Source organism: Mustela nivalis, assembly GCF_964662115.1.
Source record: "Mustela nivalis genome assembly, chromosome: 9".
In the NCBI taxonomy this organism is placed as follows: Eukaryota; Metazoa; Chordata; class Mammalia; order Carnivora; family Mustelidae; genus Mustela; species Mustela nivalis.
The window spans coordinates 59,547,852-59,575,054 of NC_139028.1; the positions used below are offsets into that span (position 1 = coordinate 59,547,852).

At 37.5% G+C, this 27,203-nt stretch overlaps 1 protein-coding gene across 1 annotated transcript in view; it reads left to right on the top strand.

Annotated features, from left to right (window-relative positions):
- INTS4 (integrator complex subunit 4) overlaps positions 1-27,203 on the top strand; it is a 117,848-nt gene that overhangs the window by 29,885 nt on the left and 60,760 nt on the right. The window contains exons 5-8 of the mRNA XM_082749532.1: positions 21,284-21,469; positions 22,067-22,117; positions 25,549-25,637; positions 26,804-26,924. Coding sequence (XP_082605658.1) covers positions 21,284-21,469; positions 22,067-22,117; positions 25,549-25,637; positions 26,804-26,924 — 447 coding nt within the window. The remainder of the gene's footprint in view (positions 1-21,283; positions 21,470-22,066; positions 22,118-25,548; positions 25,638-26,803; positions 26,925-27,203) is intronic.

The following is a 27,203-nucleotide window of genomic DNA, read 5'->3' on the forward strand; positions in this document are numbered from 1 at the left end:
TTTTTTTTCCCCTCCACTCCCCTTCTTTTGGACCCTCCCCTTTGGAAAGCATCTGTTTGTTCTCTATTTTTATAGGTCTGATTCTCCTTTTTGCTTGTTTGTTTATGTTTTTTTGTTTTTTTTTAGCTTCCATGTGTAAGTATAGTCATATGGTATTTGTCTTTCTCAGTCTGACTTAATTCACTTAGCATAATACCCTCTAGATCCATCCATCTGTGGTAAATGGCATGTCTCATCCTTTTTTGGTGGCTGCATAATATTCCTATGTGTGTGTGTGTGTGTGTATGTATGTGTGTGTATACATGCACACACATATAGATACTCACACACACTGTATCTTCATTATCCACTCATCTATCAATGGGCCTTTAGGTTGCTTCTATATCTTGGCTATTGGAAACAATGCTACTGTAAACATAGTGAAGCATATGTCTTTTTGAATTAATGTTTTCATTTACTTTAGGTAATACCTAGTAGTAGAATTACTAGATTGTATGGTATTTCTATTTTTAATTGTTTGAGGAAGCTCTATACTGTTTATAGTTATTTTACTAATTTAAATTACCACCAACAATGTATGATCCATATCCTTGTCAACACTTGTTATTTCTTGTCTTTTTTATTTTAACCATTCCAATAGGTGTAAGGTGATATCTCATTGTGGTTTTGATGTGCATTTCCCTGATGACTAGTGATGTTGAGCATCTTTTCATGTATCTTTTGGGCATCACAGTCTTCTCTGGAAAAATGTCAAGGGCACTTGGCTGGCTCAGTGGGTTAAAGCCTCTGCCTTTGGCTTAGGTCATGATCCCAGGGTCCTGGATTGAGCCCCGCTGAGCAGGGAGCCTACTTCCTCATCTCTCTCTGCCTGCCTCTCTGCCTACTTGTGATCTCTGCCTGTCAAATAAATAAATACAATCTTTAAAAAGAAAGAAATAAATAAAGAAAGAAAAATGTCTATTCATGTCCTCTGTCCAATATTTTTTTTAAAGATTTTCTTTATTTATTTTAGAGACTGAGCGCATGAACAAGGGGTAGGGGCAGAGGGAGAGGGAGAAGCCAACTCAGCCTCCCTGCTAAGGTGGGAACCTGATGTGGGGCTTGATTCCAGAACCCTGGGATCATGACCTGAGCCAGAGGTGTTTACCTGAGCCACTTAGGCACCCCACCTCTGTCCATTTTTAATGGATTGTTTTTTGATGCTGAGTTGTAGAAGTTCTTTATATATTTTGGATATTAACCTCTTATTGGATATATCATTGCAAAAATATTTTCCTATTTAATAGATCTCCATTTTGTTTGATGGTTTCTTTTGCTGTGCAAAGGCTTGTTCTTTTGATGTAGTCCTAGTAGTTTATTTTGCTTTTTTTCCCTTGCCTTAGGAGACATACCTGGAAAAATGTTGCTGTGGCCCTTGTCAGAGAAATTATTGCTTATGTCCTGTTTTAGGATTTTTGTCATTTCAGATCTCATTTATGTCTTTTTTTAAAAAGATTTTATTTATTTATTTATTTGACAGGCAGAGATCAGAGGTAGGCAGAGAGGCAGGCAGAGAAAGAGGAAGGGAAGCAGGCTCCCCACTGAGCAGAGAACCCGCCCGATGCGGGGCTTGATCTCAGGACCCTGGGATAACAACCCGAGCTGAATGCAGAGACCCTAACCCACTGAGCTACCCAGGCACCCCTCATTTAAGTCTTTAATCCATTTTGAGTTTATTTTTGTGTATGGTGTTAGAAAGTGGGCCAGTTTCATTCTCTTACACATAACTATCCAGTCTTCCCAACACCATTCATTGAAGATAGTGTCTTTTCCCCATAATATATTCCATAATATGTCCATATTACCCAAAGTGATCTGCAGATTTGATGCAGTCCCTACCAGAATACCAACAGCATTTTTCACAGAACAATAATACTAAAAATTTTTTAAAAAATATTATTTATTTGACAGAGAGAGAGAGAGAGAAAGAGATCACAAGTAGCAGAGAGGCAGGCAGAGAGAGAGAGCCTGATGTGGGACTCGATCCCAGGACCCTGAGATCATGACCTGAGCCAAAGGCAGCGGCTTAACCCACTGAGCCACCCAGGCACCCAATAATACTAAAATTTATATGGAACCACAAAAGACCCTGACTGGCCAAAGGAATCTTAAGAAAGAAAGAAAGAAAGAAAGAAAGAAAGAAAGAAAGAAAGAAAGGAAGGAAGGAAGGAAGGAAGGAAGGAAGGAAGGAAGGAAGGAAGGAAGGAAGGAAGGAAGGAAGGAAAGAAAGGAAGAAAGAAAAAATAAAGCTGGAGGTATCACAATTTCAGATTTCAAGATATACTAAAAGTCTTTAATAATCAAAACAGTGGGGTGGGTATTAAGGAGGGCATGTATTGCATGGAGCACTGGGTGTGGTGCAAAAGCAATGAATTCTGTTACGCTGAAAAGAAATAAACAAAAAACAAAAAACCAGTATGGTACTAGCACAAAAACAGACACCTAGATCAATGGAATAGAATAGAAAGCTCAGAGATAAACCCACACTTATCTAGTCAGTTAATATATGACATGACAAAGGAGGCGTGGTTATTAATGTTTTAAAACAAAAGACAAACCCATTAATCTGGTAGGAGGAAAATGTTTTTCTTTAAATATCCTTATTTTTAATTAATTAATTATTATTTTAAAAATCTCCTTTTTAAAGAGTACTAGTGAGGCTTTATATTTGTGTTTCATTTCTATTTCCTTTCTTCCGAATAAACTTTTCATATTCTTTTCTAGTTTCTCAATGGGGTTTTGTATGTTTTTTCACCATTTGTAGAGGCTCATAATGGGGTAAAAACTCAACCATTTGAAAATGGTAGATCTGTCAATAGCTTTTGCAGACTCAAGTAAATAAAGATCATGATGCATAGTTCAGTTAGTGTTTATATTGCCTAATGCTATTTTGTCTGTGATTTTGTCATACAATGTGCTTTGAGTAAAGAGTCACATACAGTAACCTTTTCAATAGAAATAATACAGAATATGTTCTCTAGCCACAATGGAGTGAAATTAGAAATCAGTAACAGAAAGAAATTTGGGAAGCCCCTAAATACGGAAATTAAACAATATACTCTTATAGCACCAATGGGACAAAAAAGAAATTTAAAAATACTTGGAGGTGAATGAAAACTCACAGGATGTAGCTAAAGCATGCTTAGAAGGAAATTTATAGCTCTAAATGCCTATGGTAGAAAAATCAAAAGAGCAAATCAGTAACCTAACCTTCCACCTTAAGACACTGAGAAAAGAAGAGTACACTAAATATAAAGCATGCAGATGGAGGGAAATGTGAAAGACTAGAGTGGAAATTAATGAAATAGAGAACAGAAAAACAGTGGGAAAAAAAATCATTGAAACCAAAAGCTTGGTCTTTGAAAAGAAGAACAAAATTGATGAACCTTTAGGTATATTGCCCAGGAAAGAAATAGAGAAGATCCAAATTACCAGAATCAGAAAAGGAAGAGAGCACATCAATACCAATGTGATAGAAATAAGAAAAGATTTAAAAGAAAATTATGAATAGTGGTATGCTAATAAAATAGATAAATGAAATGGACAAATTTTTATAAAGAGACAGATTGCAAAAACTGACTCAAGAAGAAGTAGACAATCTGAATAGACCTCTAACAAGTAAAGAAATTAAATTAGTAATGAAAAAACAGAAACCTACTGACAAAGAAAATCTCATGCTCAGATGACTTCATAGCCAACATTTAAATAGGAACACCAGTTTTTCACTTTCCTCCAAAATAAAAGAGGAGGAAACACTTCCCAGCTCATTCACTGAAGTTAGTATGAACCTAAAAACCGAAACGAAAGACCTCACATGAAAAGCAAACTCTAGACCAGTGGTTTTTTTTTTTATGAATATGCATGTAAAAATCCTTAACAAAATGCTAGCAAGCCAAATTCAGCTATTTGTAAATAGGATTATACACCATGACCAAATGGGATTTATTCCAGGAATGCAAGTTGGTTCAACATCTGAAAATAAATTAAAAAAGAATAAAGGACAAACTCCATGATTATCTCAGAATAGATTGAGAAAAAGCATTTGATAAGATCTGATATAATTTCATTACAAAAATAATTTTTAAAAAACCTGGGAGTAGAATAGAACTTCTTCAGCCTGATAAAGCCATCTGTGAAAAACTGACACCTAACATACTAATAGTGAAAAATATTGGATGCCTTCCCTACCTAAGATCAGGAACAAAACAGCTATGTTCTTGTGTCATATGTCCATTCTACATTGTACTAGAGGTTCTAGCCAAGGCACTTAGGCAAGAAAAAGAAATAAAAAGTATCTGTCCTGGGAAGGAAGAAATAAAACTATCCTATCTATTCATATAACTGGACCTTAAACATAAAAAATTCTAAGGAATCCATTAAAAAACTATTAGTGTGGGGGCGCCTGGGTGGCTCAGTGGGTTGGGCCGCTGCCTTCGGCTCAGGTCATGATCTCAGGGTCCTGGGATCGAGTCCCACATCGGGCTCTCTGCTCAGCGGGGAGCCTGCTTCCCTCTCTCTCTCTCTGCCTGCCTCTCTGCCTACTTGTGATCTCTCTCTGTCAAATAAATAAATAAAATCTTAAAAAAAAAAAAACTATTAGTGTGATAAACAAGTTCAGGAAGGTTGCAGAATACAGTGTCAATATAAAAAAATTAATTATGTTTCTGCTTATTTGCAGTGACCAATATGAAAATGAAATTAAGAAAATCCATTTATTACAGCATCAAAACTAATTAAATGCTAATACATTTAATAAAGGAAGTACAAAACTTGTACTTGAAAACTGAATGGATTTTTAAAAGGAACCAAGATGGCCAAAATAGTCTTGAAAAAGAACAACACAGTAACAGGTACACTATCAGATTTCAAAACTTACTAAGCATCAATAGGTAGATGTAAAGATCAATGAAATAGAATTGAGAACCCAAAATTAATCCAATGTGTCTTTGGTTAACTGATTTTTTTTTTTTAAGAATTTTTTTTTTTAATTTATTCGACAGACAGAGGTCACAAGCAGGCAGAGAGGCAGGCAGAGAGAGAGAGGGAGAAGCAGGCTCCCCGCTGAGCAGAGACTCCCCAATGAGGGGCTCGATCCCAGCACCCTGGGATCACAACCTGAGCCGAAGGCAGAGGCATTAACCCATTGAGCCACCCAGGTGCCCCTGGTCAACTGATTTTTGAAAGGGTACCCATACCATTCAATGGAGAAGGAACAGTCTATTCAACATGCGGTGCTGGGACAACTGGATATTCACCTGCAAAAGAAAGAATTTGGAAACTTAACTAATACCATATGTAAAAATTAACTCAAAATGTATCAAAGACCTAAATATGCCAGCTACAACTATAAATTTCTTAGAAGAAAATATACTTACAGATTTTCATGACCATGGATTTGGCAGTGGATTGTTAGATGTGACAAAAGTACAAGGAACAACAACAACAAAAACAGATAAATTGGACTTCATCAAAATTGAAGAATTGTGTTAGAAGGACACTATCATGAAAGTGAAGACGGTCCACAGAACAGGAAAAAATTTTTGCAAATTTTATGTCTAATGTCTAGACTTTATAAAGATTTCTTACAGCCTAACAATAAAAATGCAAATAACAAAATTAAAAAATGGGCAAAAAATCTTAAAAAGGCATTTCTCCAAAGAAGATATACAAGTAGCTAATAAACAAAAAAATGATGCTTAGCATCTTCAGTCATTAGGAAAATAAGAATCAAAATCGCAGTGACATGCAGTTTCACGCCTTTCGGGTGGTTATGCTAGAGAAGGCTCGACCATACCAAATTTTGGTGAGGACTTAGAATAATTGGAGCTCTTACATTTCTGATGGAAACGTAAAATGCCTCAGCTGCTTTGGAGAACAGTTCAGCAGTTCTTCAAAAAATTAAATATACAGGCTTACTATATGACCCAGCAATTCCATTTGTAGATATATTCACAGCAGCATTATTCATAACAGCCAAAGAAACAATACAGAGGTTGAAAAATTCACCACAATTCAAAGGGTGAATTCTTTAGAATAACAGTTTTATTGAAATGTAACTCACATAGCATGCAGTTCATCCTGTTAATGTACACAATTCAGCAGTATTCAATATTTTTATGCATGGGAACAATCACCATCACAGTTAATTTTCCAACATTTTCATCATTTTAAAGAGATGTCCTTTTGTCACCAAGCACATAGATATCCCTCTATCTATCCCAGCCTTCAGTACCTACCTACTGATCGAATTTCTGTCTCTGTTAGATTTGCCCATTATGGAAATTTCATGTAGATGGAATCATATAAGTTTTTTGTAAGTAGCTTCTTTCATTTGACATGTTTTTGAGATTCATCCAGGTGTTGTATATATTAATATTTAGTTCCATTTTATGCTCAAAGAATATTCTACTTTATTTTGTTGATCCATTCATCAGCTGCTGAGATGGTCATTTGGGTTGTTTCCACCTTTTGAGTATTATGAATATTGTTGGTATAAACATTTATATACAAATTCTGTGTGAAAATGCTTCAGTTCTGTTGATAGATGTGCTTACAAGTTTTGGTTGGAAGTATGTTTTCAGTTTTGTTTTTTTCAGTTTTGTTTTGTTTTGTTTTGTTTTTTGGTTTTCTTCTTTTTCTTTTCTTTTTTTTTCTTTAAATTTTTTATTTCTTTTCAGTGTAACAGTATCCATTGTTTTTGCACCACACCCAGTGCTCCATGCAATCCGTGCCCTCTATAATACCCACCACCTGGTTCCCCCAACCTTTCACCCCCCGCCCCTTCAAAACTCTCAGATTGTTTTTCAGAGTCCATAGTCTCTCATGGTTCACCTCCCCTTCCAATTTCCCCCAACTCCCTTCTCCTCTCCATTACCCTTGTCCTCTATGCTATTTGTTATGCTCCACAAATAAGTGAAACTATCTGATAATTCACTCTCTCTGCTTGACTTATTTCACTCAGCATAATCTCTTCTAGTCCCATCCATGTTGCTACAAAAGTTGGGTATTCATCCTTTCTGATGGAGGCATAATACTCCATAGTATATATGGACCACATCTTCCTTATCCATTCCTCCGTTGAAGGGCATCTTGGTTCTTTCCAGTTTGGCGACCATGGCCATTGCTGCTATAAACATTGGGGTACAGATGGCCCTTCTTTTCACGACATCTGTATCTTTGGGGTAAATACCCAGGAGTGCAATAACAGAGTCATAGGGAAGCTCTATTTTTAATTTCTTGAGGAATCTCCACACTGTTCTCCAAAGAGGCTGCACCAACTTGCATTCCCACCAACAGTGGAAGAGGGTTCCCCTTTCTCCACATCCTCTCCAACACATGTTGTTTCCTGTCTTGTTAATTTTGGCCATTCTAACTGGTGTAAGGTGATATCTCAGTGTGGCTTTAATTTGAATCTCCCTGATGGCTAATGATGATGAACATTTTTTCATGTGTCTGATAAGCATTTGTATGTTTTCATTGGAGAAGTGTCTGTTCATATATTCTACCCAATTTTTGATATGATTGTCTGTTTTGTGTGTGTTGAGTTTGAGGAGTTCTTTGTAGATCCTGGATATCAACCCTTTGTCTGTACTGTCATTTGCAAATATCTTCTCCCATTCCCTGGGTTGCCTCTTTGTTTTGTTGACAGTTTTCTTTGCTGTGCAGAAGCTTTTCATCTTGATGAAGTCCCAAAGTTCATTTTCGCTTTTGTTTCCTTTGCCTTTGGAGACATATCTTGCAAGAAGTTGCTGTGGCTGATGTCGAAGAGGTTACTGCCTATATTCTCCCTTAGGATTCTTCTTCTTTTTTTTTTTTTAATTTTTAATTTTTTATAAACATCTATTTTTATCCCCAGGGGTACAGCTCTGTGAATCACCAGGTTTACACACTTCACAGCACTCACCAAAGCACACACCCACCCCAATGTCCATAATCCCACCCCCTTCTCCCAACCCCCCTCCCCCCAGCAACCCTCAGTTTGTTTTGTGAGATTAAGAGTCACTTATGGTTTGTCTCCCTCCCAATTCCATCTTGTTTCATTGATTCTTCTTCTACCCACTTAAGCCCCCATGTTGCATCACCACTTCCTCATATCAGGGAGATCATATGATAGTTGTCTTTCTCTGCTTGACTTATTTCGCTAAGCATGATACGCTCTAGTTCCATCCATGTTGTCGCAAATGGCAAGATTTCATTTCTTTTGATGGCTGCATAGTATTCCATTGTGTATATATACCACATCTTCTTGATCCATTCATCTGTTGATGGACATCTAGGTTCTTTCCATAGTTGGGCTATTGTGGACATTGCTGCTATAAACATTCGGGTGCACGTGCCCCTTTGGATAACTACGTTTGTATCTTTAGGGTAAATACCCAGTAGTGCAATTGCTGGGTCATCGGGCAGTTCTATTTTCAACATTTTGAGGAACCTCCATGCTGTTTTCCAGAGTGGCTACACCAGCTTGCATTCCCACCAACAGTAGGAGGGTTCCCCTTTCTCCGCATCCTCGCCAGCATCTGTCATTTCCTGACTTGTTGATTTTAGCCATTCTGACTCATGTGAGGTGATATTTCATTGTGGTTTTGATTTGTATTTTTCCCTGATGCCAAGTGATATGGAGCACTTTTCCATGTGTCTGTTGGCCATCTGGTTGTCTTCTTTGCAGAAATGTCTGTTCATGTCCTCTGCCCATTTCTTGATTGGATTATTTGTTCTTTGGGTGTTGAGTTTGCTAAGTTCTTTATAGATTTTGGACACTAGTCCTTTATCTGATATGTCGTTTGCAAATATTTTCTCCCATTCTGTCAGTTGTCTTTTGATTTTGTTAACTGTTTCCTTTGCTGTGCAAAAGCTTTTGATCTTGATGAAATCCCAATAGTTCATTTTTGCCCTTGCTTCCCTTGCCTTTGGCGATGTTCCTAGGAAGATGTTGCTGCGGCTGAGGTCGAAGAGGTTGCTGCCTGTGTTCTCCTCAAGGATTTTGATGGATTCCTTTCGCACATTGAGGTCCTTCATCCATTTTGAGTCTATTTTCGTGTGTGGTGTAAGGAAATGGTCCAATTTCATTTTTCTGCATGTGGCTGTTCAATTTTCCCAGCACCATTTATTGAAGAGGCTGTCTTTTTTCCATTGGACATTCTTTCCTGCTTTGTCGAAGATTAGTTGACCGTAGAGTTGAGGGTCTATTTCTGGGCTCTCTATTCTGTTCCATTGATCTATGTGTCTGTTTTTGTGCCAGTACCATGCTGTCTTGATGATGACAGCTTTGTAATAGAGCTTGAAGTCCAGAATTTTAATGCCACTAACTTTGGCTTTCTTTTTCAATATCCCTTTGGCTATTCGAGGTCTTTTCTGGTTCCATATAAATTTTAGAATTATTTGTTCCATTTCTTTGAAAAAGATGGATGGTACTTTGATAGGAATTGCATTAAATGTGTAGATTGCTTTAGGTAGCATAGACATTTTCACAATATTTATTCTTCCAATCCAGGAGCATGGAACATTTTTCCATTTCTTTGTGTCTTCCTCAATTTCTTTCATGAGTACTTTATAGTTTTCTGAGTATAGATTCTGTGCCTCTTTGGTTAGGTTTATTCCTAGGTATCTTATGGTTTGGGGTGCAATTGTAAATGGGATTGACTCCTTAATTTCTCTTTCTTCTGTCTTGTTGGTGTAGAGAAATGCAACTGATTTCTGTGCATTGATTTTATATCCTGACACTTTACTGAATTCCTGTACAAGTTCTAGCAGTTTTGGAGTGGAGTCTTTTGGGTTTTCCACATATAGTATCATATCACCTGCGAAGAGTGATAATTTGACTTCTTCTTTGCCCATTTGGATGCCTTTAATTTCCTTTTGTTGTCTGATTGCTGAGGCTAGGACCTCTAGAACTATGTTGAATAGCAGTGGTGATAATGGACATCCCTGCCGTGTTCCTGACCTTAGCGGAAAAGCTTTCAGTTTTTCTCCATTTAGAATGTTATTTGCGGTGGGTTTTTCATCGATGGCTTTGATGATATTGAGGTATGTGCCCTCTATCCCCACACTTTGAAGAGTTTTGATCAGGAAGGGATGCTGTACTTTTTCAAATGCTTTTTCAGCATCTATTGAGAGTATCATATGGTTCTTGTTCTTTCTTTTATTGATGTGTTGTATCACATTGACTGATTTGCGGATGTTGAACCAACCTTGCAGCCCTGGAATAAATCCCACTTGGTCGTGGTGAATAATCCTTTTAATGTACTGTTGAATCCTATTGGCTAGTATTTTGTTGAGTATTTTCGCATCTGTGTTCATCAAGGATATTGGTCTATAGCTCTCTTTTTTGATGGGATCCTTGTCTGGTTTGGGGATCAAGGTGATGCTGGCCTCATAAAATAAGTTTGGAAGTTTTCCTTCCATTTCTATTTTTTGGAACAGTTTCAGGAGAATAGGAATTAGTTCTTCTTTAAATGTTTGGTAGAATTCCCTCGGGAAGCCATCTGGCCCTGGGCTTTTGTTTGTTTGGAGATTTTTTGACTGTTTCAATCTCCTTATTGGTTATGGGTCTGTTCAGGCTCTCTATTTCTTCCTGGTTCAGTTGTGGTAGTTTATATGTTTCTAGGAATGCATCCATTTCTTCCAGATTGTCAAATTTGTTGGCGTAGAGTTGCTCATAGTATGTTCTTATAATAGTTTGTATTTCTTTGGTGTTAGTTGTGATCTCTCCTCTTTCATTCATGATTTTATTTATTTGGGTCCTTTCTCTTTTCTTTTTGATAAGTCTGGCCAGGGTTTTATCAATTTTATTAATTCTTTCAAAGAACCAACTTCTAGTTTCGTTGATTTGCTCTGTTTTTTTTTTGTTTGTTTGTTTCTATTTCATTGATTTCTGCTCTGATCTTTATGATTTCTCTTCTTCTGCTGGGCTTAGGGTTTCTTCCTTGTTCTTTCTCCAGCTCCTTTAGGTGTAGGGTTAGGTTGTGTATTTGAGACCTTACTTGTTTCTTGAGAAAGGCTTGTACCGCTATATATTTTCCTCTCAGGACTGCCTTTGTTGTGTCCCACAGATTTTGAGTTTTGGGTTTTTTTTTTTAAGATTTTATTTATTTATTTGACAGAGAGAAACACAGCGAGAGAGGGAACCCAAGCAGGGAGAGTGGGAGAAGGAGAAGCAGGTTCTCTGCTGAGCAGGGAGCCCGATGCCAGGCTCAATCCCAGGACTCTGGGATCATGACTTGAGCCAAAGGCAGATGCTTAACGATTGAGCCACCCAGGCACCCCATGATTTCAGTACTTTTGGGTCTATTTATCCTGGGAATGAAATGGCAGGGCCATTAAACCTATATTTAACCTTTTTTTTTTTTTTTAAAGATTTTATTTATTTATTTGACAGAGAGAAATCACAAATAGGCAGAGAGGCAGGCAGAGAGAGAGAGAGGAGGAAGCAGGCTCCCTGCTGAGCAGAGAGCCCGATGCGGGACTTGATCCCGATGCGGGACTTGATCCCAGGACCCTGAGATCATGACCTGAGCTGAAGGCAGCGGCTAAACCACTGAGCCACCCAGGCGCCCTATATTTAACCTTTTTGTTAAAATTTTTTTGAGTTGTGGTAAAATACACATGATTTTTTTTACTTTAAATAAATTGAATATTTTTTTTTAAAGATTTTATTTATTTATTTGACAGATAGAGATCACAAGTAGGCAGAGAGAGAGAGAGAGAAGCAGGTTTCCTGCGGAGCAGGGAGCCCGATGCGGGGCTCGATACCAGGACCCTGAGATCATGACCCGAGCCCAAGGCAGCAGCCCAAACCACTGAGCCACCCAGGCGCCCCTTGAATATTTTTTAAAATTAAATAAAATATTCATAACATAAAATTTACCATTGTAATCATTTTACAGTGTACAGTTCAGTGGCATTAATTATATTATCTTACGCCACCATCACCATCATTCATTCACCCATCTCCTCACTTTGCAAAACTGAATCTTTATGAGTTAACTAGTAATTTCCCATTTTCCCCTTAACCCCAGTCCTTAGTAAGATGCTAGGTGCCTTTCGCTAAGAAAGAGAATTTTGGGAAAGTATTAGGTTGAGACAAAAATCCAGACACCTCAGCAATTTCAGACTTACTGTCAAATTATAAAATAATGTACGGCTGCCTGGGTGGCTTAGTTGGTTGGGTGACCGACTCTTGATTTTGGGTGAGGTCTTGATCTCAGGGTTCTGAGTTGAACCCTTGTATTGGGTTCCCTGCTGGGCATGGAGCCTACTTAATAATAATAATAGTGATGATGATGATAAAGAATTTCCATATATCCCTCTTCCTGATTCACTAATAGTTAACATATTCCCACATTTACTTTATCATTATCACTGTATATATACATATTATCTTTTCCTGAACCATGTAATAGTAAATTGCAGTCATAATGCCCTTTTTCCACCAAAGTAATACTTAAATACTTAAGTGTATTTCTTAAGAAGGGTATAATTTTGGGACATCTGGCTGGCTTATTCAGCTAAGCGTCCAATGCTTGATTTTGGCTCAGATTATGATCTTAGGGTTGTGAGATCAGGCTATGTGTGGAGGTCCACACTGGGTGTGAAACCTGCTTAAGATTCTTTCTGTTCCTCTGTACCTGTTGACCGCCCCCCACACACGCACGCGCATTCTCTCTCTGAAGTAAATACATCTTTTAAATAACAAGGATGTAATTTTTATAAACACAGTGTTGTTCTGAAAATCAGGAAATTTAACTTCACACAGTACTAATACTAATCTCAGCCTTTATTCACATTCTACTGGTTTTCCCAATATTATCCTTCATATAAATTTTTCTTTCTGGTTCAAGGTCACAGAATGCATTTAGTTTCCATCCCTCTTCTTTAATTTGGAACGGTCCCTCATCCTGTCTTTGTCTTTCATGACCTTGACGTTTTTGAAGAATATAGACCATTTATTACAGAATGTCTTTTAATCTGTGTTTATCTGTTCAGTCTGTATAATCTGTATTTCCTCTGTTTAGATTCAGGTTATATATTTTGGCAGGAATACTACATAAATAATATTTGTTCTCAGTTTATCACATTATAAGGCACAGATGAGGTTTGACTCATTATTGTTGTTAACTTTGATACTTGATTAAGGTGATGACTACCAGGTTTTTAGTTGTAGAGTTACAGTTTTTCCTGTGATTAATAAGTGGTTTGTGGGAGATACTTTGAGTTAATGTAAATATCCTCTTTCCCATCAAATTTTACTCCCTGTTTTAGGGGACTGTTAATAAATTTGCTGAGTCAGTTGTTACTCTGGTCATTGCAAAATCATGATTTTCTAACTCTTATTCCATATTAGTTGACATAGTACTGTAAATAAAGCTTTCCCTCCCTTCTTTCTTCTCTCTCTCATTTTATTCGATATATTATAATTTATTTCTATCATTATTATTGTTTGAAGTTCAGATTGTTTCTTTACATGTCTTTCAAATACGGGGTATAAATCTGCCATTTTTTTTCACAGTAGGAAGAAAGTCATGCTTTCAGGTATTCTTAAGTCTTCAAAGTTCTTCTCATTTTATACTGTCAGTAATCCTTTGAGGTACATTGTACAGCTAATTCTCATTTGAAAAGATTTGGTTCACAGGTTTGGCTAGGAAATTAATATTCTTTTCATATACAGCATCTGTACAACCGAAATTGGAGCTCTGCTTTCCTTCCTACCTATGAAGATTTTTCTAGTAGAAAAAATATTCTTGTCATTTTTTAATAAGGCTTTCTTAGAGCCTAGTTTTAATCCTTGTCTGTCTCTATCTCACCTTTCCATCCAGTCTCTCTGTTTCTTTTCTGTTCCTTTAATTCTGTGGTGTAAGTATAGTAAACTCTTAACAGGCAGCAGATAGAACCATATAGCATTTTTATATTTATAAAACTCTACTCAGTCTACTCATATTATGTATGGTTTGTCAGGAGAGTGTACCTGTTAAAATAATTTGCATACAAAGTACACTGAGTTTTTGTCTGTGCTTGGAAACAATCCATATTGAAACTGAATGAGTCATTAAGTTATTTTTGTCTTACTTAAGGAACTTCATTCTCAGATTTTCTTGATACACTTAACCATTGATTTTTTTTTCCCCTTATAGCAATAGTTTTAAACGGGTTGTTTTAGCTTTTTTTTTGACACAGATTGCTCTTATTCTTGGGGATGTGGTTTGCTTACTCACTCCATCAGTATAAAAATGATGTCACTTTGTTGGCCTGGGTATAACACCAAAATAGCATCATCTGCAGAGCAGACACGCTAGGAAGCTATTAGTGATGATGGCGTGATGCAAGAAGTGACCTGTATGGGAAGGGCATCATAGAACTGTAATTGCTGCCCTGAGGGTGTGATGGAGACTTCCGCTGTCTTTCGGCCTAACATTCAGCATGCAGTAATAGGCTGGTTCTATAACAGTGTTGCCTGGTTACCTTAATAGACATGAGAGGGTTTCAGTTTGTTGTTTGAAAATCAAAGTATTTGTTACAGTGGAAGCAACTGTCAGGGGCTGTTGCTTCAGTAAGCAGTTTAGTTATGAGAAATATGTTTTCATACTAAAATGGTTTGTTAGTAAAATCCTGCTTTATTAACTGAGAGAGTCATTGTCACCTTCATATCTAAAGTTTCTCATTTCTCAATTTCATTGGCTTAATTTGATTGATAATTTTGAGCTTTATGTATAAGACATTCTGAGGACATGAGTGTTAGTTTTATATTTTTGCAGCCTAAATAACTTGGAGGCAAGAATTAACTCTGATCTAAAATGTTTGAGTGAACCATTTTTATAATGAGAGACTTTGTTTCTGAGCACCCCACCCTCGGCATAGTGGCTTTCTCCCCAGGTTCCCTTTGTTCTCTTCTCTAACTAAGCCTACCTGCCCATCCCATATCCACATGGGACATAGCTTCTCACCAAGTCTAGTTTCCTGATTAATTCAGGAATCTTCTCCTGGAGCATTCTGGTATGAGCCAGTAACAGATGCTCTCTATCTTTCATGACAGACTGCCCTGTCTATCCGTCACTAGAAAGTTCATGCTTGTATGTTCTAGATCAGCAGACCTGTTTCATCCAGGTGCCTACTCTTACCTCTGGCCCTTCTCCATTTATCTGATTTTTGCCATCACTTGGTCTTCTTTTCCTTGCCTGTTTTCCTTATCTTCTTAAGTAGGTTGGGTGTTGTTTTTTTAAGTACATGCTAAATGCTAGGCACTATGATAGGCCCTCATACTTACTGAATGTTTGTTATGTCCCAGACACTATTAGCTAATTTTACATTCAGTAATCCTTTTGAGAGATGCTGCAGGGAGGGAGAGAGAGAAAGTGAGATCGGGTGAATGTGAGGGCACAAGGGGAGGGACGGGAGAGAAGGAGAGAGAGAATCCCAAGTAGGCTCCCTGCCTAGGGCAGGCCTGGATCCCACAACCCTGATATCATGACCTAAGCTGAAATCAGGAGTTAGATGCCTAGCTGACTGAGCCACCCAGGCGCCCCCATACGGTAATTATTAAATGAGTTCATTTAATATACTCACTATAAAACTTCATGGTAGGGATATTATCCTATTTTTACAAAGTAGGGATTTCTATAAAAACTTGTGGGGTTTAGTGAAGATCACATAGAGACTATGTAGCAGGGCCAGCAGTTAAACCTAGATCTGTCTGACTTCATCCGGACTCTTTCAGCTGTGCTACTTTGCCTCTCAGACAAGAGATGAAACAATTAATGGAATCCACTTTGTCTGCAGAGCTCCTATGCTTCCTTGAGGCATTCTCTGAACCTTTTTGGGTGTGGTGCTGTTACTGTTGCCTCTTTCTTTTTATGTTCTTAAAAATACATTTATGATTCTTATGGATAATATAGTATTTTTCTTTTAAAAAATATTTTATTTATTTACAAACAATTTATTTATTTGAGAAAGAGAACATGCATGCATACACGCAGTGGGAGGGGCAGAGGGAGAGAATCTTCAAGCAGATTCTCTGCTGAGCATGGAGTCCAATTCAGGGCTTGATCCCACCACTCATAAGATCATGACCTGATCCAAAATCAAGAGTTGGACCCTTAGGCAATTGAGTCACCAAGGCACCCCAAGATTTTATCTTTAAGTCATCTCTACACCCAACATGAGCCTTGAACTTACGACCCCAAGATCAAGAGTCACACTCTACTGACTGAGCCAGGCAGGTACCCCTGTTTTTCTAAAGTTTATGAAACTGTATAGTTATTTTATTTTCCTCATGTGTATTTAGACTCTTAATTTTTTTTTAACTTTTTTATTATTAACATATTATTTGTTTCAGGGGTACTGGTATTCATCAGTCTTTTTTTTTTTTTTTAAAGATTTTATTTATTTATTTGACAGACAGAGATCACAGGTAGGCAGAGAGGCAGGCAGAGAGAGAGGAAGGGAAGCAGGCTCCCTGCTGAGCAGAGAGCCCAATGCGGAGCTGGATCCCAGGACCCTGGGATCACAACCTGAGCTGAAGGCAGAGGCTTTAACCCATTGAGTCTCCCAGGCGCCCTGGTATTCATCAGTCTTACCCAATACCCAGTACTCACCACCACATGTACCCTCCCCAGTGCCCAACACCTAGCCACCCAGTCTTTCCCACCACCCTCGTCTCCAGGAATTTTCAGTTTGTTTCCTAAGATCAAGTCTCAAACTTGCAGAAAAATTGCAAGTCCAGTAATAGAGAACTTTGTTTTCTTGTGAACTATTTTAGAATAAGTTGCTAACATAGTGCCCCATTACTTTTGAATACTTCATTGTGTATTTTCTTTAAAGATATTTTCCTACATAACTTCAGTGTGATCATCAAAATCAGGACATTAACATCAGTGTATACTACCATTTGATCCTTAGACTTCACTGAGATTTCACTATTTCTCCCAATCATGTCTGTTATTGGTAAAGGAGCCAGTTCAGAACCACATATTGCATTTTAGTTACATCACATCTCATTAGTCTTCTTCAGTCTGGAATAATTCCTAGTCATTACTTGTTTTTATGATATTGATGTTTTTGAAAATTATTGGATAGGTATTTTGTAGAACCTTTCTGAATTTTGATTTGTCTGATATTTTCTCATAATTAGATTTAAGTTACCACCTTTGGCAAGAACTTACTACCTCCTGTTAGGTGCTACACCATTTTGATTTGTCATACTACTAATGATGTTAATTTTGATCACTTGGTTAAGATAGTGTCTGTCATGTTTCTTCACTGTAAGGTTACTCTTTCCTTTGAAATGAGTAAGTATTTTCTGGGATGGCACTTGGAGACTATGTAAATATTCTGTCACCAAACTTTCAGTTTGATTATATTGGTTACAGACTTACAGATTCCTTGTTTATTCAGTGGATCATAGTCTGTTACTATAATTGTTCACCTTGATGTTCAAATTTTTCTGATTTGAAAAACAGCAATAACAATAACAACAACAAACTGATTTTCCTGATTTGGCCAAATAAGAGCCCCTTTAAGCTGGTTTCTCTGTTCTTTTGACTTCTATTATTTTTGAATACTTCCTTCTTTTCTGGCAGAATAAAATAATCCAGGCTCATCTTTTACTTTTCTCTACTCTAGCTCCAGGATCAGCTATACTGTATTTACTTATCTGATACATCTTTCTGCTTATTCCGTGTGTGTGTGTGTGTGTGTGTGTGTGTGTGTGTGTCACTTATACAAAGTATTGGTAGCCTAGTTAGCTAATCATAAGAATTGGTTATTAATTTAGTGTCAGTATGTTTTATCACATAGTAATTAGAAACTGGAGTGATTCTTCATGCCGGAGACTGGTGATATTTGGGAGTAACAGTATAAATATATTTGAGGGAAACGGATGTTGTGGAGCTTTTTAAGTATTTAAGGTGCAAATGCCCAGCTCTGTACATGGTGAGCAAAGTTTTCAAAATCATGGAGTTATTTATGCAGCTGAGTGGGGAAACGAGCTCTAGGCTGAGTGGGTGTCAGGGGTGTTCTGTATCAGCTCTTCCACTAAATTATCTGTGTTTAGACGTATCATTTAATCCTTATGGTCCTGTAAAATAGGGGATTGGCAAATAAAGGCAGGTGGAGAGAAATGGGTGATTATTGAGCGTACTTCCAGAAGCAGTTGTGATTTCAGATCAGTGGTTTCATTTATAAATAGAAAATCCTAGAAAATCTGAACTTGAAGGAAGTATCTAAAGGTACTTGTTTTTGATATTTATGTATGTAGTTATCCTGTAATGAAACCATATATGTACTTTATCTGTAAACCATCTACCTTTCTTACTATTTTAGATTATGGCAACAATAGCTAATAATCATATTAAGCTTGTAGTGTATCAAGCTTTGTTGTTTTTTGTTTTTCTGTTTTACATTTATATCCCTATTTGAGCCTCATGATAACCCTGTAATTAGCTGAGACAGCTATGACTGTTCTTTCTTTGTAGATGAGAAAGTGAGGCTTTGAGAGAAGTGACTTTTGACTCTTGACTGATTTGCACATATCATGAGTCATAACTGAAATTTGAAGCTGGTTTTATATATATAATGCTTTATTTATATGCATATATATACTCTATATTATGGAAATTGCAGATTTACTGTTATTTCCAGTTTTGAGTGTACATTTGACATTTTTTTATGCTGTGCAATATTTTCATGGATTTTTCTCCTCTCACTTGTTGTCTTTGTCTGACCCAGGATTTTGGTTTTTTTTGCTCTAGTATTTTAAAGCAAATCGCTGACATCATGTTATTTAAATCATAAATACTTCAGTATATATTTATAACTGATCATTTAAAAAAATATAGCCATGATGCAATTACTAACAGTACTCTATATCAGTTCATACCAGTTCATATTAAAATTTCCTTATTTGGATTAATCATATCTTTTTTTTTTTTTTAAGATTTTATTTATTTATTTGACCAGAGAGAGATCACAAGTAGGCAGAGAGGCAGGCAGAGAGAGAGAGGGAAGTAGGCTCCCTGCTGAGCAGAGAGCCTGATGCGGGACTCGATCCCAGGACCCCAAGATCATGACCTGAGCCGAAGGCAGCGGCTTAACCCACTGAGCCACCCAGGCACCCTAATCATATCTTTTTATAGTTGATTTCTTTTGGTTTAACATCCAAAAAGACCTATGTATTGCATTTGGATAGTCTCTTAAATTTCTTTTAATCTGTAACAGTGCCCCCTTTTGTTCTTATTTTTTCTTTAAATGCCATAAATTTATTGAAAAACCTGGATCATTGGATCTTTTTTTTTTTTTTTAAGATTTTATTTATTTAACAGACGGAGATCACAAGTAGGCAGAGAAGCAGGCAGAGAGAGAGGAGGAAGCAGGCTCCCTGCTGAGCAGAGAGCCCGATGTGGGGCTTTGATTCCTGGACCCTGGGATCATGACCTGAGCTGAAGGCAGAGGCTTTTAACCCACTGAGCCACCCGGTGCCCCTGGATCATTGGTCTTAAAGAATGTTCTCCACTCTGGATTTGTTTGATTGCTTTCTTTTGGTGTAATATCAATGTTGACAGTAGGAAATGCCCTACTTACTGGTTTCTTTGTCCTTTTGATCCGGACTCCATTAATCCTTGATACCATCCTTGCTTTCTGGGGCAAGGTGTCCCAGGCTCTTACATATTTTGCCCCAGTCCTGAAACTAGCCATTTCTGTAAAGAGGTCTTTGAACCCAGATTTTAAAACTTCAAGTCCCATTCACTTTTCTTTATACCAGTGTCTTTGAAACTGAGCATAGTGGTCCATTGGTAGGTAATGCAACCAGTTTTAAAGGCCATGATTAGTATTTTTTAAAGGATTTTATTTTTAAATAATGTCTACACACAATGTGGGGCTTGAATTTAACAATCTTGAGATCAAGACTAGTCTGCTGTACCAAGCCAACTAGGCACTCCATCAAGATGAGTATTTTTTGAAAATCAAAATAAAATTAAAATATCAGAGTATATCACAAGATGTAAGGGTAAGTTATATTTTATTAAACTTTCTATATATATATATTTGTATGTGAATACTATGTTGAAGTATAATGGATATTTCTTCCAGTGGATCTAAAAAGATTAAAAGTCAGAGTTACATGCTCTATTATTGTGTACTATACAACCTCATTTCTTTAAAGTATTTTCAGTTCCTGTTACTGCATTATGCAAATAGCTAATTTCAGTAGCATTGGACTAGGTGAAGCAATAGATAATGATAATTTGTTAAAATACTAGTGAGAAGAGCTAACGTTGAAAAAGATTGACAGTACTTAAGTGTTGACAAGGATGTGGCACAGTTGGAACACTGTTTATCACTGGTGGAACTGTAAATTAGTTAGGTTAGTACAACTGCTTTGGAAAACCGTTTGCTACTTGGTGGTGTCTTCTTAAGCTGAACATATATATCTGTGACCCAGCAATTCCAGTCGTAAGTTTATATCCAACAGAAGCCACATTCAAGTTACCATAGTCATGCTAGCATTATTAATAGACAAAAACTGGAGAAAAAAAAAACACACACAAATATCTGCCAACAAAGGATTGTGGTGTTTTCACAAATGGAATACTATATTGTAATGAAAATGAATTAACCATTGCTGTATGCCATACTATGGATGACTCTTACAAACTTAATATTAAGCTAGAAAGGCCAGACACTCTGATTTTACCAAGTATAGAAACAGGCAAAATAAATCTATGTGTTATAAGTCAAGATAGTGGCTATTTTTGATGGCGGTGGAATAATTAGTGGGAAGGGGGATCAAGAAGGGTTTCTTGGGTGTTGGTCATGTTCTTTCTGTTTCTTCATCTGGGTGTGTGTATGTCATTGTATGTGTGTATTTATTTTGCGAAAATTCATTAAGCTGTACACTTAAGCTTTTCGCATTTTTCTATATAAATATTCAAAGTTTTAAAAATTTATAAATTTTTGTTTTGTTTTTAGATTTGATAGCATATAAAATACAACTAAGGGACCATTTTAAAAGTACTTTCTCTTAACAAGGCAAAGTGCTAGCTGTTGGGAATGCAGTGATGAAAATTGGGGATCTTATTTTTAAGGATTTGTTCTTTTGGAAGACACATATACAAGTAACATGATCTTAGAGAGACTGCAATGAGAATGCAGGGTTTGAAATCATTCCTAAAATTGCTACAATGTTTTCCTTCTGGTTTTTTGTTTAGTTTAAGTGATCTTAATCATATCCTTTTGTTCTCTTTTCTTTTTGTAGCACCTCACAGATACCTCCCATGGTGTAAGAAATAAGTGCCTGCAATTACTTGGCAATCTTGGCTCTTTGGAGAAAAGTGTCACAAAAGATGGAGAAGGCCTAGCTGTCAGAGATGTCCAGAAGATTATAGGGGATTACTTCAGTGACCAAGACCCACGTGTCAGAACAGCAGCTATAAAAGCCATGGTAAACATGATCATGGAAACTAAATGGTGACAGTTTTGTTTTTTTGTTTCATTTGTTTATTAAGTTCATGGCTAATGTTGGATGCTTTCTGAACCACCCTAAGATATACCTTATGCACACTTTGAGGAATGTGATGATGACATTGAGATCACAGAAGTCAAAGGTACACACACCTTGTATATATAGCAGGAGTGCTTTTCTTCAGGCCTTTCTGGTTGCTTCCACCCATATTTCTGAAACATGGAGGGTATAACTTAGACCTGTTTCGATACTGAGTCACATGCTTCCTCCAGGTCCCTGGAGGGGAATGGTGCTTTGTAGGGGAAGGTGGTATTAACCATTTCTTCTTCAGCCTTCTTGTCATTATTGAGTATTTTTCTCATATCCCCTTGGGACACTTCATGGGTTAGATTTATTAAGTCTCTGAGTGTTTCTACTAAAAAGTCTTTGACCAGATTTCTTATTTATATAGCAGTGATTTTGGCTATGGGAACTATGTTGATCTGATGTAATGGAGGAAAATACATGAGATTGTGGAGATTGTGGGAATATTGATCTTTTTTCCCCAAATACTTAAACTATATTTTTATTACCTAGTTGCAGCTCCATGAAAGAGGACTGAAATTACACCAAACAATTTATAATCAGGTACCTTAAATGATTACTGTCTGGAAGGGGAGGAGGGATAATGAAACTGGGAGAGTGGCAAGCTAGTTGTCAGAATTTGAAAGCATAGAACAGCAACTGACAACATTAATTGGGATGAATGTGAAGTTGTATCCAAAACATACATTTTAATAAAAGGATGGAGGATATATAATTGAATAGCACTAATACGTGTAAAAAAGACTTTTAGGAGGATCTAGGTAGCTCAGTATGAGTACCAGAGTATACAGAGAGAAGTATAGTGTTCAGAATAAGGAAAGTGGTGGTCTCACTGATCTCTGGTTGGGCCAAACATGAAGTCAATTCTGGGCACCATACTTGACATACTAGAGTATTTCTGGAGGAGGATGACCAAGACCATGGGATAGAAAGGCACAATGAATTTGTAGTATCACTAGGAGAAGCTGATTGACTGCCTAATAAAAAGGCCTTACAAGGTGATGTCTCTCATAGAATAATTGAATAAATCTAGAGACAAGCAATCTAAATCCATGTCAGAAATGAAATTTTGCACCAAGAATGGTTTTATCTTTCAGAGGAAGATGGCAGTTAGTTAAATCCCTGAGACTGATATATAAACGAAGTTTATTCTTTTACAGAATGAAATAGAATGAGCTTAGAATGGTTATGTTGGTGTGGCCAGCACCTTCTCTCCCTGTAGGAAAACTCTGTGGGAAGCCAAATAATTAAAGGAAACTTAGAGAGTGAGAACTCAGAAGTTATTAGATGATTTAGATATTTAATGACACAAGACCATGTCAATTAACTAGGCAAGCAATGAGAGGTCTTAAAGGGAGTGAGGGTGGAATGTTGGGGTGTTTGAGATAGAAGCATGAATTAGGAACCGCAATTAGGTACATACTGGTTTTGATTATGTTAGTGTGAAGGGTTGGTGGGACACCCATGAGGAAAATTCTGGGCTGTAGATAGATATGAAAGTCTGGAGTTCAGGACAGAGCAGAGCTGGAGGGTGGATAATTGAAGCCATCACCATTTAGGGGGCATGTGGATACTTAGGGAGAATAAGAAGATTGAAAGAGACCAAGCATGGAAGCCCTGGGTAAGGTCTGACATTTAAGAGGTAGACAGAAGAAAGGAGCTGAGAAGCAGCCAGTTGGAGGAGGAGGAAAAATATATTCCAGAAAAGTCAGGAGGGAGTTCTCATAGTCAGCAGTGTCAGATGCTGGTAAGAGGTTTGTAAAATAGACCTGAAAACTACCTATTAGACCTAACAACAGGGTAGCTGTTAGTGAATTTGAAGAGAGCAGTATCAGTAAGAGTGTTGGAGATGGAAACCAGATTAGGGTCAATTGAAGTGAGGCAATACAACTGTGATCAACTATACTTTAAAGAAATTTGGCTGGGGGCACCTGGCTGGCGTAGTTGGAGGAGAATGTGACTCTTGATCTCAGGGTCGTGAGTTTGAGCCCCACATTGGGGTAGAGATTACGTAAATAAATAAATAAATACACTTTAAAAAAATAAACTTGGCTGTAATAGGATGGCAGGATGGAAGATGGTAGAAAGGGAGGGCTTTTTTTTTTTTTTAATTTCATTTTATTTTTTCAGTGTTCCAAGATTCATTGTTTATACACCACACAAGGGAGGGCTTTTTGTAGTTTATTTTATTTTACTTTATTAAGATTTTTATCCATTGTATTTTAAAGATAGCTGCTACCTATGTTTATGTGTTGAAGGGAGAGCCAGTGTTTAGGGAGAAATTCATGATAAAAGAGACAAAGGGAAATAAATGGTGGAGTAAGTTTCTTGAGGCAGAAAATCAGATTCATGAGCTGATTCATGCAACAAATATTAATGAGTACCTAATGCTGGTTGTACAACACTGAGCTTGTTGGGTAGGATCTATGCTCTTCACTTTCTCTTGGGTGAGACAGGCGAATAACAAATAAATAAACACAATAATTATAACATGTAAGTAGGACAGTAAATAAATAGGGTGCTATAATAGAGAATCACAAATAGTACCTATTTTGGAGGATTAAGGAAGGGCCTGTGAGGAGATGATAAAATCCATAGTAAAAGTAGAGGGATTAAGAATTAGGATACTTTTTTTTTTTCTCAGACATTGAGGAAAAAGTATGGGAGAATACAGGTATAAATGAATTTATAACTGTTATGGAATAGTTGGGAGAATTTTTGCCTGAGAACTTTGATTTTTCTCCAATAAACATGTGGTCTTATGGCTGGAAGTGGGATAGGGGCCCAGAGGGAGAGGTTAGGACAAGCTGCCTTGGGTAATGGAAATGGAAATCAGGGGTGTAAAAGATTTCAGAGTAGGGCTAGTAAGTTCCAGATCATGAGCCACCAGTCCCCTAGAGAGTATAGTCTTTGCTAGTGTTCTGTTGCCCTTCTGAGCAATAGAGAAGGTGCTGGGTTTTTAGAGCAGCTGTAGCAGAAGTCTTAAGGGAGTTGTAAATGTTAAATGTTAACGGCCTGTTGGGACTGAAGTAATGGAAGGGTATGGAGCAAGGAGGTGGCTCATTTGGAGAAAAATGGTGGGATTAAAGCAGCAGTTCTCAGCCACAGTGATTTTACTCTTCAGAGGATATTTGGCAGTGTGGAGCTATTTGCACTTTTGCAGCTGCTGGCGAGGGGAAGAAGGTGCAGTGCTACAACCACCTAATGGGTAGAGGCCAGGGGTGTTGCTAAACATGTTAGCAGTGTAGAGGACAGCCCCTCACAGGGAAGAATTTTACAATCCAGAATGTCAGTAGAGCCAAGGTTCAGAAATCCTGGCTAAATAGGTAGGTAGATTAAGTGGGACTGAAGAGCAAGTGTGATAGATTAATTCATGGAAGTGGAAAAGCTGGTGGAGTAACATGTTATGATGAGAGCATGGAATGTAGGAGTTCAAATTCTAGAAATGGAGTAGTTCTGGGTGTTGGTTAGGTCTAGGGTGTTACCATACAGGTGGAGTAGGGATATTCCATTTCAGACCAAAGGAAGGAAGAAAAATCTGGCCTCTTGTGGCAGCTTAGCATTAAATTCTACATTTATTTAGAATGCTTGAGTTTTCAGATTGTCAGTCAGAAATTCATGCTTTGATTCTACAGAAAGGGAAAGATACCCATATTTGGTGTTTGAGCCTGTAAGAGCAGCACTGTGGGCTCCCAGCAGACTTTGCTAGGATTGATGCTATTCTAAATGGCTTTTGTGCTGTCAGTCTGTGGTTCTGCCTTCAGAGTTGGGGTGGGAGTCAGATCACAGAACACAGCCAGAGCAGCTGACAGAGGCCAAGAATTCTTTGTTGGGCAAAGGTTCAAAAAGTTAAAACTACCCACAAGTATTTTGTTGGCATCCTTATCCAGCCACCCTGTCTTCATTTTGAAAATAGTTTGAACATCACCTGTGAGGACACAGAACTAACAGACTTGTGGAATTCTTATTTGCAGGCCTGTAAATTGCTATCTGATGACTATGAACAAGTGCGCAGCGCGGCAGTCCAACTTATCTGGGTTGTCAGTCAGCTCTATCCTGAAAGGTCAGTGTGGGTGTAAGCCAGCTTTTGTTCATTGCTAAGCCATTCTTCTCCTATCATGCAAAAAGCCCTCCTCCAGAAAAGGAATGTTAGTTTGATTTTTAGAAAGCATTGTGGAATAGGGGGGAAGTACAGATCCTGATAAGCAGGATGCTTGGTGCTTCTTTTTCAGCTCTGCTGTGAACTTTCTGTGTACTCTGGGAAAGACACTTCCTCTCTGGGCCCCAGCCTCCTCATCTATAAGTGAAGAGATTGGATTGTCTTTCTCAAGTGTTATCTAACAACCACCCCCCAAAACACCCTTTTTTAAGTCTTCAAAATTGTTTGGGGCCCATTTTAGTAAATAACAAATGCCCAATAAAGATACTAGGTGAGTTTGAGAATAATGATCCCTTATGCAGTGTTTTCCTCATTAAAAATGTTTTTGTTGGGGGCGCCTGGGTGGCTCAGTCGTTGAGCGTCTGCCTTCAACTCAGGTCATGATCCCCGGGTCCTGGGACCGAGCCCTGCATCGGGCTTCCTGCTCAGGGGGAAGCCTGCTTCTCTCTCCCCCTGCTTGTGTTCCCTCTCTCGCTGTGTCTCTCTCTGTCAAATAAATAAATAAAATCTTAAAAAATGTTTTTGTGCTAATTAAATCATTCTCACAATGATTCTTTGAAGTAGAAAGACAAATATTATTTTATAGAAGAGCTCTTTCTATAAGAAAAAGAAGTGATTCTTTTCCCTTGCTTTAAACTGCCTTCTAAAATTGAAAAACCAGAATGAGTTAATAACCTATAAATTCCCCCTCAAAAAAAAGAAAAAGAAAAAAGAAAAGACTAATTGGAAATTGCCTCTTATAGGATCAGATTTGCAAGTATGTTTTGTATTGTTTTATTCTATGGTTTACCATATTGGCAGCAATACACTTATAGGAGAGAATAAACTTAAAGATTTAAAATACTCTGTGATATCTAATTTTTGGTATCATTGTAAACCTTTTAACCTTTGGTGGGTTAAACACTTTTTTTCAAGACACTGAAAATTTGCACTCTCAGATTTGAATTACTCCATTGTCATTTTGTGTGTGTGTGTGTATGCATGCCAGTTTTCACTGGTCATTCTCAGTTTATTGAACTTGCAGCTTTAGGCTCATGTTTTGCCTTTTGCGGTTTTTTCTTTTAATTTAGCATTGTCCCAATTCCTTCTTCTAATGAAGAAATTCGCTTAGTTGATGATGCATTTGGAAAAATTTGTCACATGGTCAGTGATGGTTCCTGGGTGGTTCGAGTTCAGGCTGCAAAGCTGTTGGTAAGTTATGCTTTCTTTAATGAACACATTGCCTGTTACACTTATATAAATATTTTGAGAAACTACAGGTAGGGTCAGGTATAACACACTTTTAGAAACCTTAGTATTTCTAAAAATATAAAGAAATGGCTCACTTTCCCATGGAGAAGTAGTCTTTTAGACTAGAAAGACTTTTAAAGATAAGCCTGTTTAAGCTTGTTAGTATAAGAGGCAGCCATGCCTAAAGAAAAAGGAAAATAATAATAAAAATAGTTGCTTTACTAAGCACCTGTTATGGCC